This window comes from Nilaparvata lugens, chromosome 6 (genome assembly GCF_014356525.2).
Source record: "Nilaparvata lugens isolate BPH chromosome 6, ASM1435652v1, whole genome shotgun sequence".
NCBI classification, from domain to species: Eukaryota; Metazoa; Arthropoda; class Insecta; order Hemiptera; family Delphacidae; genus Nilaparvata; species Nilaparvata lugens.
The window spans coordinates 18130371-18143312 of record NC_052509.1 but is presented as its reverse complement, the minus strand read 5'-3'; the positions used below and the strand labels follow the sequence as shown (position 1 = coordinate 18143312).

General features: G+C 34.5%; 1 protein-coding gene across 1 annotated transcript in view; it reads right to left on the bottom strand.

Moving 5' to 3' along the window:
- Window positions 1-722: 722 nt before the first annotated feature.
- LOC111048645 (failed axon connections) overlaps window positions 723-12942 on the bottom strand; it is an 86507-nt gene continuing 74287 nt past the window's right edge. Inside the window, exons 2-6 of the mRNA XM_039430307.1 lie at window positions 10227-10429; window positions 6992-7127; window positions 6014-6282; window positions 4544-4694; window positions 723-3485 (exon numbers count right to left, since the gene is read on the bottom strand). Coding sequence (XP_039286241.1) covers window positions 3402-3485; window positions 4544-4694; window positions 6014-6282; window positions 6992-7127; window positions 10227-10429 — 843 coding nt within the window. The 3' untranslated portion in view covers window positions 723-3401. The remainder of the gene's footprint in view (window positions 3486-4543; window positions 4695-6013; window positions 6283-6991; window positions 7128-10226; window positions 10430-12942) is intronic.

The window sequence follows — 12942 nt, the reverse complement described above, 5'->3', positions numbered from 1 at the left end:
TACCTTGAAAAGTGACCATTCCTGCACTAATTACAGAACGCAAAGAATCACTTTTCCGCTCTAGTGCACAAAGTATTACTTTGCGTACTCTTAATACTCTGCGTATTATCTTGCAGCCATCCCAATCAGCTGTTGACATTGTTGGCGTGTATTTTGAATGCGAATTTGTTCCATCTATATTTTTTCTGATTTTCAAATAAATTAAAATGAGGACTCATTAAATAATTATACATTTTGAATATTATTAATTATTCCAAATAATAGTTTTTTCATTCATAAATTGATTGGTTAAAAATTATTTAGAATTTAAGATTTACTCAAAATTATTCAAGTTTTCAAATTAATTGGATTAATTCAATTTTTAATTTGAATAAATTATTATTAATTTTCAAACATTTGATGGATTTCAGCCTTCATTTTACCCATAATCAACCACTTCTCATATTCAATGGTAACTGTAGGAAAAATTTAATGTGAAATACGTGCGCAAAGTTCCTCTGCTGCACTCAAGAAACCATTCCGCCCTCGCCTACGGCTCGTGCGTAAACGTTTCTTTCGGTTCAGCAAACTGTCACTTTGCACACTAGTTGCACAATTTTAACTATTTCGTAATAGAAAATTTTAAATTTAAGTAAGTTTCTCTCTCAATCACACAAATAACCCTAGTATATAAAATATAAAACAATCATAGGAATGGGAAAGAAGAATAACTAACAAAAAAATCAAAAGTGGAGTGTTTTTAATTTTTTTATTCAGGCAATGGTGTACTTACTTACAGCTCTGCTTCATCATAATAAGCTCTACTGTTAAGCCTTTCTGACAACTTTCAAACATTACCATGTAGTAGCCCTAATATATAAGAATAATAATCATTACAATCATATTTGAAATTATTACAATAAAAATAATATATTTCCAATTATTCTATTGTCAGAATGTTTAAAACAACATGAAATTATATATATATTACAATAATGATAATTTGCAGGTGAAACAAGTCATGAAAATGTAGCATTATATTAAATGTTGGAAAATTCAAGTGAACAAGTGCTGAAACTTTGAAAATCATCCATTATTTATATTTGTTGACTTATCAGAAACAATTCAACCAACGGCTCCAAGAGGAAAGGTGAAGTGCAGGTTTGTATGATCTTGTACAAAACTCAATCTCGACTAGCTTTGAAATTTACTCTCTGCTGACCTTTGGTGGAAAAGCTATTTATTGACATTTCTTCGGAATCCGAAGATCATACTACAAAAGCTCGAAGAAATTCAGTTGTATAACTCGTCTGCATCACACAATAAATCTTGAAGTAACCAAACAATTGAAAGATGCCTCGGTCCAACGATATAAATAACTCATCCCATAAAATCGATTAGGATTAGCACAATAATAATAAACGGCTTACAACATACTTTCTTCATCTTCTTCGCACACATTCAACTGCCACTGTAACTGCCATTTATAGAAACATTCATTGGATCAGGAGAATATCAACAGACATTTATTCATTATACGAATATTATAAGATAATCATAATAATTAATAAAGTCAATATGTTGCTCACGTTTGAACTTGAGATGCGACCACCGACATGATTCATTCAAATATCCTATATAAAAAGCAGTCAATATCAATTTTATCCTTGACAGAAGCATCATATCACAGCAGGCTTTCTGTTTTTCGTAAGCATGGTTACGCAAAGTGTTTTACAATTCATTGCTTTCCTGGCTCACTCAATCTGATATACATATATTCTCACGCTGAGCCATCCTTATCCATGGGTGGTCCGAATTTATTAAACTTGATAACAAGTTTATTGAGTTTGGGCCATCCGTGGATAAGGCTGGTACTGCGAGAGAATAGATGTATAGCAGATTGGGTAAGCCATACAAGTTCTAGTCCATATTTACTTGAGGGTTCAGTAAAAGGAAAATTTTACGAACCTACTTTTCAGTAAATACTCAAGAAATGTAAGTAAATGAGAGCTATCAGTAAATACTGAAAAAGTGAAAGAGATAGCAAACTTGAGAGTAAATACTGAACTTTTACGCACTTGAAACTTAAGTACCCATTTGGTTGAAAAACGTAAGTATTTATGCGATAAATTCTAAGATACTTCGCGCAACCAATCTAATGAAAAACAGAAGGCCTACTGTAATTAATAGACTATGTGGGTGGCTTCTATCAAGGATAAAATTGATAATAACTGGATGTGAGATATTCCCTATATAAAATTGTTTGTTATGTTGAGATGTAACATCTAGCTACACTAATCTACAAAAGCAAAGGATGTTCTTTATTTAGGAGAGAAACTAGTTCAATTTCACAAACAACTTATTCATACGTATAGTTTTATAAACACGATCGCGTAGCTTGCTAAGAAGTAATTTTTGTAGCTTTATCAAATACTTTATTACAAAGATAAAAAAATGAAAATTATGTATAAAAGAAAGACAGACTTTATGAGGTGAGTACACGTAGCTTCATCATCATTTATTATATTTAAATGCCAAGTTAAATGCACCAGTCCTGCCCTGGTCCCTGAAACTGTTTGTTGGTTTGTTATAATCAATATTGACGATGAATCACTCAATATTCTCTTAGGTTCTTTGAGCAGACTCTGTTCATACTTTGAGCGCTTGCTTAAATTTTAAAATTGAATTTTTCTTAGTTTTTCTCATCAATTTTATAAAAACATCTTAAAATATCCCTAAAAGTTCTACATAGAAAAATGTCCACTTCATGTTCGGATTTAGAGAGGCCAAAGTTATTCATTCGCGAACGCATAATTATATATAAATCTTTTATAAATTAAACATATAAATTTTCTAGATAATAATATACTTTATTTAAAATTATATAATAAAACTGTATCTCAATACTTATTTACACATACAAGTTCATCATCATCATCATCATTCTCACATCAATAATAATAATATCATCATAATAATAATAATAGTTAAAGAAAAGCAACGAAAGTATTTTGGCCAGTCTAAAGCCGTTTGGTGGGAACATTCCTTTATCTAGCATAGTGTAAGAACGAATACAGTATAAATACATTAACAAATGCCATGGAATGAAGAATAAATAAGAGCAGTAATCAATTACGTATGAGTAACTAGTAGCAACATTAGAGAAGTATAGTAATATTGTTCATCAATTACAGAATAGAATAAAGACGTTAAGCTGTTTGTTAATAAACAGGACGTCGCGTCACAAATACAATTTTATAATAATGTTCAATCTGCGCTACTTGAGAGTAGGTAGATAGAAAACCGAACAGAAATATTCTCTTAAAAAGCTACACTTATGTTTTATTCTTGTATTCACTGAATACGGATTGAGAAGAAGGTGATGAGGGGGAGGGGGGACAGGTGTTGTTGCGGACGACACTTCACTTCTTCTCTTCTTTCTCTTTTTCTTTCTCCTTGTTCTCGTCTGTTTCTTTCTCGCTTTCCTTCTCGATTTCTTTTTCAGACTGAAACAAAAAACACACGATGAAATTATAAAATTCTATAGAGCTAGAGACGATCAGTAAGAAATGTTTTATTTCAACAAAATTTAGTGGATCAATTAAGAAGAAATATATTTCTGTGATTATCAAGGATAATAATAACCTCCTTCATCAGCAATATTTTCAATTCATAACAAATAGCAGTAGAAAAGTAGGGTATACGAGAAGCAGCAGAACCGAAAATTATCAAGCCTTGAACACAATACAGAACTGAGATGAAATTATTCAAGCACGTAAAAAAGTTTGACAAATCGTTCAGGGAAAACCAAGAAATGTTTGTGACTGTATTATTATTCAACTTGTAAGCGGTTCCAAGTGAGGATACTCAGATTAAGGTGATATGCTATCATTTGCATCCTTTTGATTTGAGAAAAAAATGGAATAATATTCTTGCAAAATGGATTGAAAATAAATTACTGTCCCTAGAAATAAGAATAAAAATGTAAGTACACTTTTGTAAAATTGTTTATTCACAACATTTTTCGGTTATGATGCATTATCAAGTGATTGAAAAATCACTTTACCCTTTTTCAATCACTTGATAATGGCATCATAGCTGAAACATGTGAGTAAACAATTTTACAAAACGGTACTTAATTTTTATTTCCATTTAAGAGTAGCCAAAGACAATTACTGTTTTGTATTCCTCCATATCAGAGTGCATAAATTATCTATAATAATTGATTAGAATTGGGTTAAATGATTGATTGAAATTTTCAAACCGTGTTTAAATGCCACGAGAGCCAATCAGAGAAATATTTTTCCGAAAAGAGCCGTCTCTGATTGGTTCTTTTTTGGCATTTACTCATGATTACAATTCAACATGTTTTTGTACACCCGTGCCTGAGACATTAATGTCGTCACATCGTGATGTTGAACAAATATAGAGGTATTGACAACATCAATGTCTTTCAATCTATGCTTTCGAAACCTTATCAATTTGTATAAGTAAACATTTTTGACCAGGATTCATTTGCAGAAAGGAATAATAGATGTAGGGGAATGTTGAATAGAAGAATCACCTTTTCTTTTTCGGTATCCTTCTCATCACCGTCCTTCTCTGCCTTCTTCTCTTCGTCCTTGTTTTTGGTCTCCTTCTCTTCGGGAGGCGGCTTTGGCAGATGCGAGTTCAGGTCTAGAGTTTGGCAGATATCATCCCAGTCTGGGAAGCACCTGAAAAAACAAAGTTGAATTTAGCAAAAAATACAATAACAAACAACAACAACCGTGCATAGAAAAGCATCGCCGAATAATTCATGGTTTGCCTAATCATTGATTTGAATGAACTCTGAAAATTAATTACTAGAACAGATTTGAAGAAAACTTTGATCAAAGTGAATTATTGAAAGCAGTACACTGTCAATAGGTAAAAACCTCAAGAAGTCCTCACATTAAATGCGAGAACGCAAGTGATTCGAGATTTGAATATGAGAACGCACGTACAGTAATTCGAAATACGTTTTTGGGTGATTTGCCCAAACTTCTACATAGTTTAGCGCATACGCGGGGGGTGGATGGCATGTTTTGATAATGTGCGATCCAGAGGTCGGCTCAACACGTGTATCTGTATTTATATGATTTGTTGATTTTTCCGTCCATGTTTCATGTTTGTCTTTATTTGATCCGCTGCACACCGATTGGAAATATCTTATAGGTGTCCTTAAAAGTATTTCAAAAACATTCCGAAATTCATGTTGAAAATTAAAACCATGTCGCATGTAGAAAACAGACTTGGGCAGTTGCTTTACTTATGCCACAGCTTGGCTCTGGACCAAAGAATGGCATACTGGAACCCCGCTTCGCAAGCTCATCTGCACGCTCGTCAATTTCCACCTATGCCTACCATCTTTCCATCTCCACCTATGCCTACATGGCCAGGTACCCAACCAAGATGCACCAGAGTTGCGAGTTGTAAGCCTGCTGAGTGTTTTGTGACACTCCCACACCAATTTTAACTTGATTTCATTGGAGTCAAGAGCCTTGAGGGCTGTCTGACAATCTGACAAGATTACCATGTGCTAGTCGCAATAGCGTCTGACAATGCCTATGTTGACACAAGTCATGATGCCCCAAATGTCTGCCAATTGTACAGTGTTGTCCCAGACTTGCACAGAGTTCTGTTCTGGGTGAATCATTGTACACCCCGTAGCCAGATTTCCCTTCAATGAGAGAACCGTCCGTAGCCAGAAAAGGCTACCTCTCTTGAAATAGGGCCCTTCCTCAGACTTCCACTCCTCTCTGGAGCAGAACTCAACAGCAAAAGGTTTAGTGAAAAACCATTATGTTAAGTTAGCAGGGTTTTGTAATGTTGGTGTTTCAATAGAATGTTCTGTTGATAAATAAAGGTTAACTAACTAAGGCCCGTAAGCAGATTCTCGGTTTAAATGGAGAAATGTCGGATGTCCGTTTAAACCCTGAATGAAATACATTATGATAAATGCAACCATATCTACAAGTAAACGTGGTTTAGCGTTAAACGTAGTGTTAGCTACCTCTCCTTGACGCGGTTGACGAGGCCGACGAGGTTGGCGCAGTTGTCCTGCATGAAGTCGCGCAGTTGGTAGGACAGCTCCTTGTCGATGAAGTGGATCTGCGCCAGGTTGGCGAAAGCCACTACATCCAGCAGCTTGGGCTCGTCGCCAAAGAAGAACGGCTTGTCGGCCAGCATCTCGGACAACACCTTCAGGTCGTTCTGGCCAAATTCCATGATCTCCTCCGGCTTGTGCACGCCGATGCCCTGCGCTTTCACCTTCTTCGAGCCCTGAAAAAACAAACAAATAAAAATCTAATTTGTTTTATCCATTACAGCAGGTAACCTATGCTTTGCACTGGCTAAAATTTGCACGTTTTTTTCAGTTTTTTACGATCATCAAGGCTTCATCGCAGAGACATGTCGAGTCTCCAAAGAGAAAACTAAGAGGTTGATTGTTCAAAAAATTTACGCATGAATTAAAATTTTAAATTCAGATAAAGGGCCTAACAAATTCCAATTTTTAGAAGTTCTAAACAACCGCAATAATACAGAAGATAATAGACAATGAAAGTTATTGCCATTGGAGGAATATCCGAACACAGTTATCCGGACATTTTGTCATGGACACTGTTATTTTAGTAGGGTAGGCTACATGATCACCAGTTTTTAATCAATTGATTACGATCAGTCTATTTTGAAAGTTCCAAATCACCGTAATAATAGAGGAGATTACAATGAAAATTTGTTTCCACTGGTTTAATATTAAAGTAGGCCTAAATTCATGAGTTTTTGGTACATCAACTAATCAGAATAGGAGAATTTTGAGAGAAATTGCAGAAAATATGAATGCAATAATAGAGGAGATTACAATGAAAATTTGTTGCCACTGATCTAATATTAAAGTAGGCCTTAATTCATGAGTTTTCGGTACATCAACTAATCAAAATAGGAGAATTTTGAGAGAAATTGCAGAAAATATGAATGCAATATTACTGACCTTTCTGCCGTAGCCCAATTTGAAGAAGAGATTGAGCACAGCGTTTGGTATTCTTGTTCCTAGGGCGTGCTGCAGATTGATTTTGTATCCCTTAATCATGTTGTCTGGCTGCTTTGTCCTCCACCACATTACAACCCTGCAACACAACAATAAAAAAGTGAAATTTTATAGATTCAAACATGAATTTTATAAATTCAAAGATATTTAAATTATCTGAAATTAAGTAGTTCGAAAATTGTGAGGTTCGGTACTGGAACGCCACTCAAGACATTATAATAAGCATTTTCGAATTCATATCAACTTCAAAATTGTAAGGATTAACCAGTAAAATTGATTAATAAGAATAATTTACAAATCACTAAGGGCCGGTTTCCGAGCTCGGGATTTATCTAAGTCCTAGACTTTAAACAGCTGGAGTCAGAAAATTGGTTTTCCAAAACGGGGCGTAGTCGCAGTCATTGTCATAGTCACGTTTGAATTAAATTTTGAAAAACTAGAAAATTGAACACAAAATAAAATAGAGAGAAAATAGTGTAGTTTCAGATATTTTGAATTATTCAGGAATGTCTAATTTCGTCAAGGAAAAACGTTTCCAATTATAGAAATAAGAAAATAAAAACTACGACTACTGTTATAAAAGCTGCGACTACGCCCCGTTTTGGAAAAACAAATTTTCTGACTCCAGCTGTTCAAAGTCTAGGACTTAGCTAAATCCCGAGCTCGGAAACCGGCCCTAATGGTTTGAGAGAAGGATCATTTTTTGCTATCCGGGTGTACATAATCCAGGCATTTATTACGGTTAAATCTATCAAATGGTAGAACAGCCGGAAATACCATTTCTTAGTGCGCATAATTATCTTATAGCGCCCAACCAAACTGTCAAGTAAATCAACACCTCCCATGTGCTTGTTATACTCCCGTATCACATGTGGACATTGAATCATTTCATGCTTTTTTGTAGCTCGGTTATACCGCCTTACATCTTCCACTGGATCAGCTCCAGCAAATGTGGAAAGCATTCTCACACATTTGTTGTCAACCCACATGAGTGAAGACACCTCACAGCCTTCAATGTTAGCAACATACTCATAGAATGTGCCACGTTTTACAGACTTGACCTCCTTTGCAGTTTTCAACACTGGTAATTTACTGCCAGGGATCCTATCTGCTCGCACAGTACCCAATGATAGAATTCCCTGAGTGCTCAAATAAACAAGAAGCTGGACTGAAGTGTAGTAGTTATCAAAGTATAACTTGTAGTTACCACCTCTTGGAATAATTCTTGCGAGGCGAAGTACAACATTACCACTAGCTCCTAAATTTGGTTCATCATCCCTAATGTCAGCGTTTTCTTGACCAGTATAAACCTCGAAATTATATGCATAGCCTGTCATACCGGCAAGAACAAAAAGTTTAAAACCATATTTATGGGGCTTGGCAGGCATGTACATTCGCAGATGATGTCTTGCTTTTGTAGAGCACATCTGCTCATCAACTGCAAGACGTTCTTCCACAGGGATGGATGAGAATCTTTCACGAAGTGAATCAAAAACTGGTCTGATTTTGAAGAGGGCATCATACCCAGGTTGTCCATGTGGAATGAGATTGGCATTATTATTGAAATGGAGAAACTGTCTGATTTTTTCAAATTTATTTACAGTCATAGCTTCTTGGATAATGCTCATTCCAATGTTTGATTTCCAATAGAATCTTATGTTTTTAGCTGTCATTATTGAAGTTAAAATTAAAATACCAATGTAGGATAAAATGTCTGTCCTAGATACAATAAATGGTCTTTCAGGGTTGATTACAGTGCCGTACCTTGTTGTTTCCTCAATGATCTTTTCCAACAGTTCATCTGTGAAAAAATATCTGAAGAACTGATAGGGAGTTTGTAGATTTGTGATTGTTGGGGGGAGACTGTCATCACCACTAAACTTTGTGTCACTATCAGATCTTTTTAAGTTTGTTTTCTTCCACACAATATTTCTAAGCACCTCCGATTTTTTATCATACCTGGTAGGCCTATTTTGGGGGGCAGTAGAAGTTGAAGGCTCGTCTTGAAAAACTGGAGGGGTTACAGTTGGTTCATCTTCTTCTGTTGAGTCATCAGGTTCTGCATCAGGCAGTTGAACGGTTTTAGTAAACAATTGTTCATCTAATTCATCTAAATCTCCAACTTCTAATTCATCTTCACTGATATCAAAGTCCAAGATAATTGATTCTGATAAGTTCACAATATCTCCTGATCCAGTGACAAACTGAGTACCGGTACTAGGACTTTCATTATCACAATCCATTGTACTGTTCATTAGTTATGAGAAAACTAGAAAATTGAACACAAAATAAAATAGAGAGAAAATAGTGTAGTTTCAGATATTTTGAATTATTCAGGAATGTCTAATTTCGTCAAGGAAAAACGTTTCCAATTATAGAAATAAGAAAATAAAAACTACGACTACTGTTATAAAAGCTGCGACTACGCCCCGTTTTGGAAAAACAAATTTTCTGACTCCAGCTGTTCAAAGTCTAGGACTTAGCTAAATCCCGAGCTCGGAAACCGGCCCTAATTGTTTCAAGTACAAAGTTATATATTTTGTATCAATTTATTCTGTATCAAAACAGTTTTAATTATTACTGTAAGTTTTCATTTGAGAAATGAGAAAATGCGCTTCTATGAAGGTGAACTATACATTGAAAAAATGTATTTTATTATAAATAATCGTGATAAACTAATAACAAATAGAATCTGTTGTTATTTTGCATTTTCTATCCCTAGTACCGTAATGAATTAACATAACGCTTGAATAAACAATTCAATTTTGTAACTGCAATGAAGCTCCAGTTATTATACAGTTTTAATTATGAATTTCCTACTACAAAATTTTGAATACGGTACATTTCACAAATTCTTATTGGTAGATGAATATAAGGATTCAATTCAGATATTATAGTTTTTGAACTACTCCTCTTTCTGAAGCTTAGAACTAGATTTAAGACCAATTACTTTTAGTAAGACCAATTGATATCACTCAAACAAACTATTAAGAAATTTCTAGTTATTGACCAATTTTCAATTCTCTTTCCAAACACACAGTAAACCCACTAGTTTTATTTATTTATTTACAGAGCAAGGAAGACTACAGGCATTAAGCCCAAGATTTTTTCAACATTAGTAGCTACAACCATTTTCTGATTGTATTATGAATGAATGAAGATTGAATGACTGACTAACCAGAAGAGATGATTTTCAATCATTGAGATCATGGCGTGCGAAACGTTCTTCTGTGCGTTGTCGAGGCCGGCGTCGAGGTCCTTGTCGAACTTCTGGCCCAACTCTTTGATGATGACTGAGCTGTCGGCGATCTCCTCGCCGTTCAGTTCGATGAAGGGCAGCTGGCCTTTCTTTGAGCGGTATTTCATTTTGTGGTCCACATTCTGCAACAAACACCAAACACAACCCTTTACTCACTGGGCACACCATCAAAACATATAAATATCTAGCAATCTGTTAAAATATGTAGAAAATTTGTTGATGCAGGGTAATCTTTCAATGATATAGAATTTATTTCCCCAAAAGGAAGATAGAACAGGAATTATAGCATAGGAGAGAAAAGACAGCAGGGCCACCAGTTGGTCGTTCCTGTCATAGAGAAAAGATAGCTCAAGAATATATCCCATTGTATTGGGCGTTTATGCTCAAATCTTACTGTTAACACAAGCCGATAGTCCGATAGTTCTTTCTTGTGAAGCTGTGACGCTGGTATACATACAATGCCATTCTTACACTCTCACCTGGCCTAACCAATAATAATAAACAATAGTCAACAGTAATCGGCTCAAGTTAACAAAAAATCGGCTTCAGATTTGGAACATGAACATCTTCTTATGCTATCTTTTCTCTATGGTTATACAGAGAATATTTACATACAATAATAAAAGCTGCAAAATAATTATACTAGTATGAGAACAATATAAGTTATAATCCAGGAAGAGAGAGTAAAACCTGCATAGGTGTGATACCTGTGAGCAAATATAAGTCACTCTTGATAATTTAGATTAATTTAAATACAGTTATCAATAAATTGCACTGTAAATACTGTTCTTATACATTCCAATGTATTAGGAACTATAGTGAGTAGTAAGTACAGCAAAGATTTGTCATTTTCAAAACGAAACTGTCATTCAAAGGGTTCAATACGGTGGAATTTATAATATAATGATTTTGTTTCAAACTATCAATTATTTATATACTAACATGACAATAGCCTCAAAATTCGCTTATTGCCAAAGTGGAGGGTACACATTCCTTCTAGTCTGCAATATTCTATGCACTATTCATTAATTCATAATATTGTAATTTTTGTTTCGTTTAATAATTATTGAATTAGCTTTTTAAAAATTCGACTGAGTCAACTTGAAAATGTGACCGGTGTGGTCACGAAACCATGGTCGTGTACCGAATAAAACTATGTAGAATTTGACCACATATGTGTGTTTTTATTCAATTTTGAATTAGCTTTGATGCAATTATTGAACACATGTTGATGGTGCATTATATAACTATTGTAGAGTAGACAAATTGATAGATCTTGAAGCATTGTAGTCGTGGATTGTGAACTCAAGTTTCTTCAGAAAGCTTGTACAACCAAACAATATCGTTTTAACCAAAACAATATCCAACCCGATAAGGCCTAACTCAATATTGTGTCAAGGGGTTTAGTCACCAGTCACCGATCATAAGTAACTTCACTTCACTTTTTCACATCAAACTTCCCAGCTCTCATATTACAAATCCATGCAACATCAATCAGGTTATTAAAGCTCACATATCCTTTCGCCAATAGAAACTCCTCGGACTGGTCAGACTGCATTTTTCTCTCAATTTTAGTTTCGTGAGGGTGATTTTTTTGTTCATACTAAAAGATTAATCAAGGTATCATATTTTCGGGTTTCATCATGTTGTGAGCCAGAAACCGTATAGCCTGTCTTCGTGATTTTGAGCAGCAATAGTGTTATAGTGATACTCCATCCACCAATAGTGTCACCAACAGAAAAACCACATTAGAGTCTTGACTAGAATAGAAAGTTCTGTTTTGTTTGAATATATTATCACAAACTAGGTTGTTTTTGTTGTGGACAAGTGTCGTATTTCAAGGCTCACAACCTTCCCAGATAAATCTCCACTATTAGTCTACGGTGAGACTTATTTCCACTGTCAGCATTCCTCACAAGTAACATCAATGAAGTACCATTCAACCACAGCTGTCAGCTTGAAGTGAATCTTACTATAGTAGGCGTAAATTTATGTATAACACAGCTAGAAATAATGTATTGGAAAAAACTATAAATAAATATTCAATAGGACATTTTCAATACTGTTTTCAGATTAAAATACTCTTGTTAGATTGAAAGAAAACTAGATTTTGACCCGAATGAAAACATAACCGTTAGAAATTGAATGTTTTTTTAAACTTGATTAAAATTGAGAGTTAAATTTAGGTTTGGTCAATGAGAGTGGAATAGGATTATCATACAGGAAGTAATATTTATTTATTCATTTATACAAAATAACTCATCATTAAAATGATCTTGGGAAAGGAAAAACAGGCGAGCCCTCTAATATTCCTCTGCTAAATTTAGATTAATATTTATAATATTGATACTAGAGCATTTGATAATATTAAACTAATAACATTAAATATCGAGCCCAATGTTCAAACTTCAAAAAGTATCCATTTAATTTTTTCAATGGATGTTTTTCAATCCATGGAATGGATGTTTTTGGGGAAACCATCTCACTGTCTCCCATCGTACAGGAAAAATTGGACTCCAATTTTCCAAAAAAATTAACAAATCTAAAAAAATGAAGCAAACAATATACAAACTATCGGGATGGATCAAGATAAATGTGTTCATCCCACAGCTTCATTTTTCAGTTTGTCACCTCG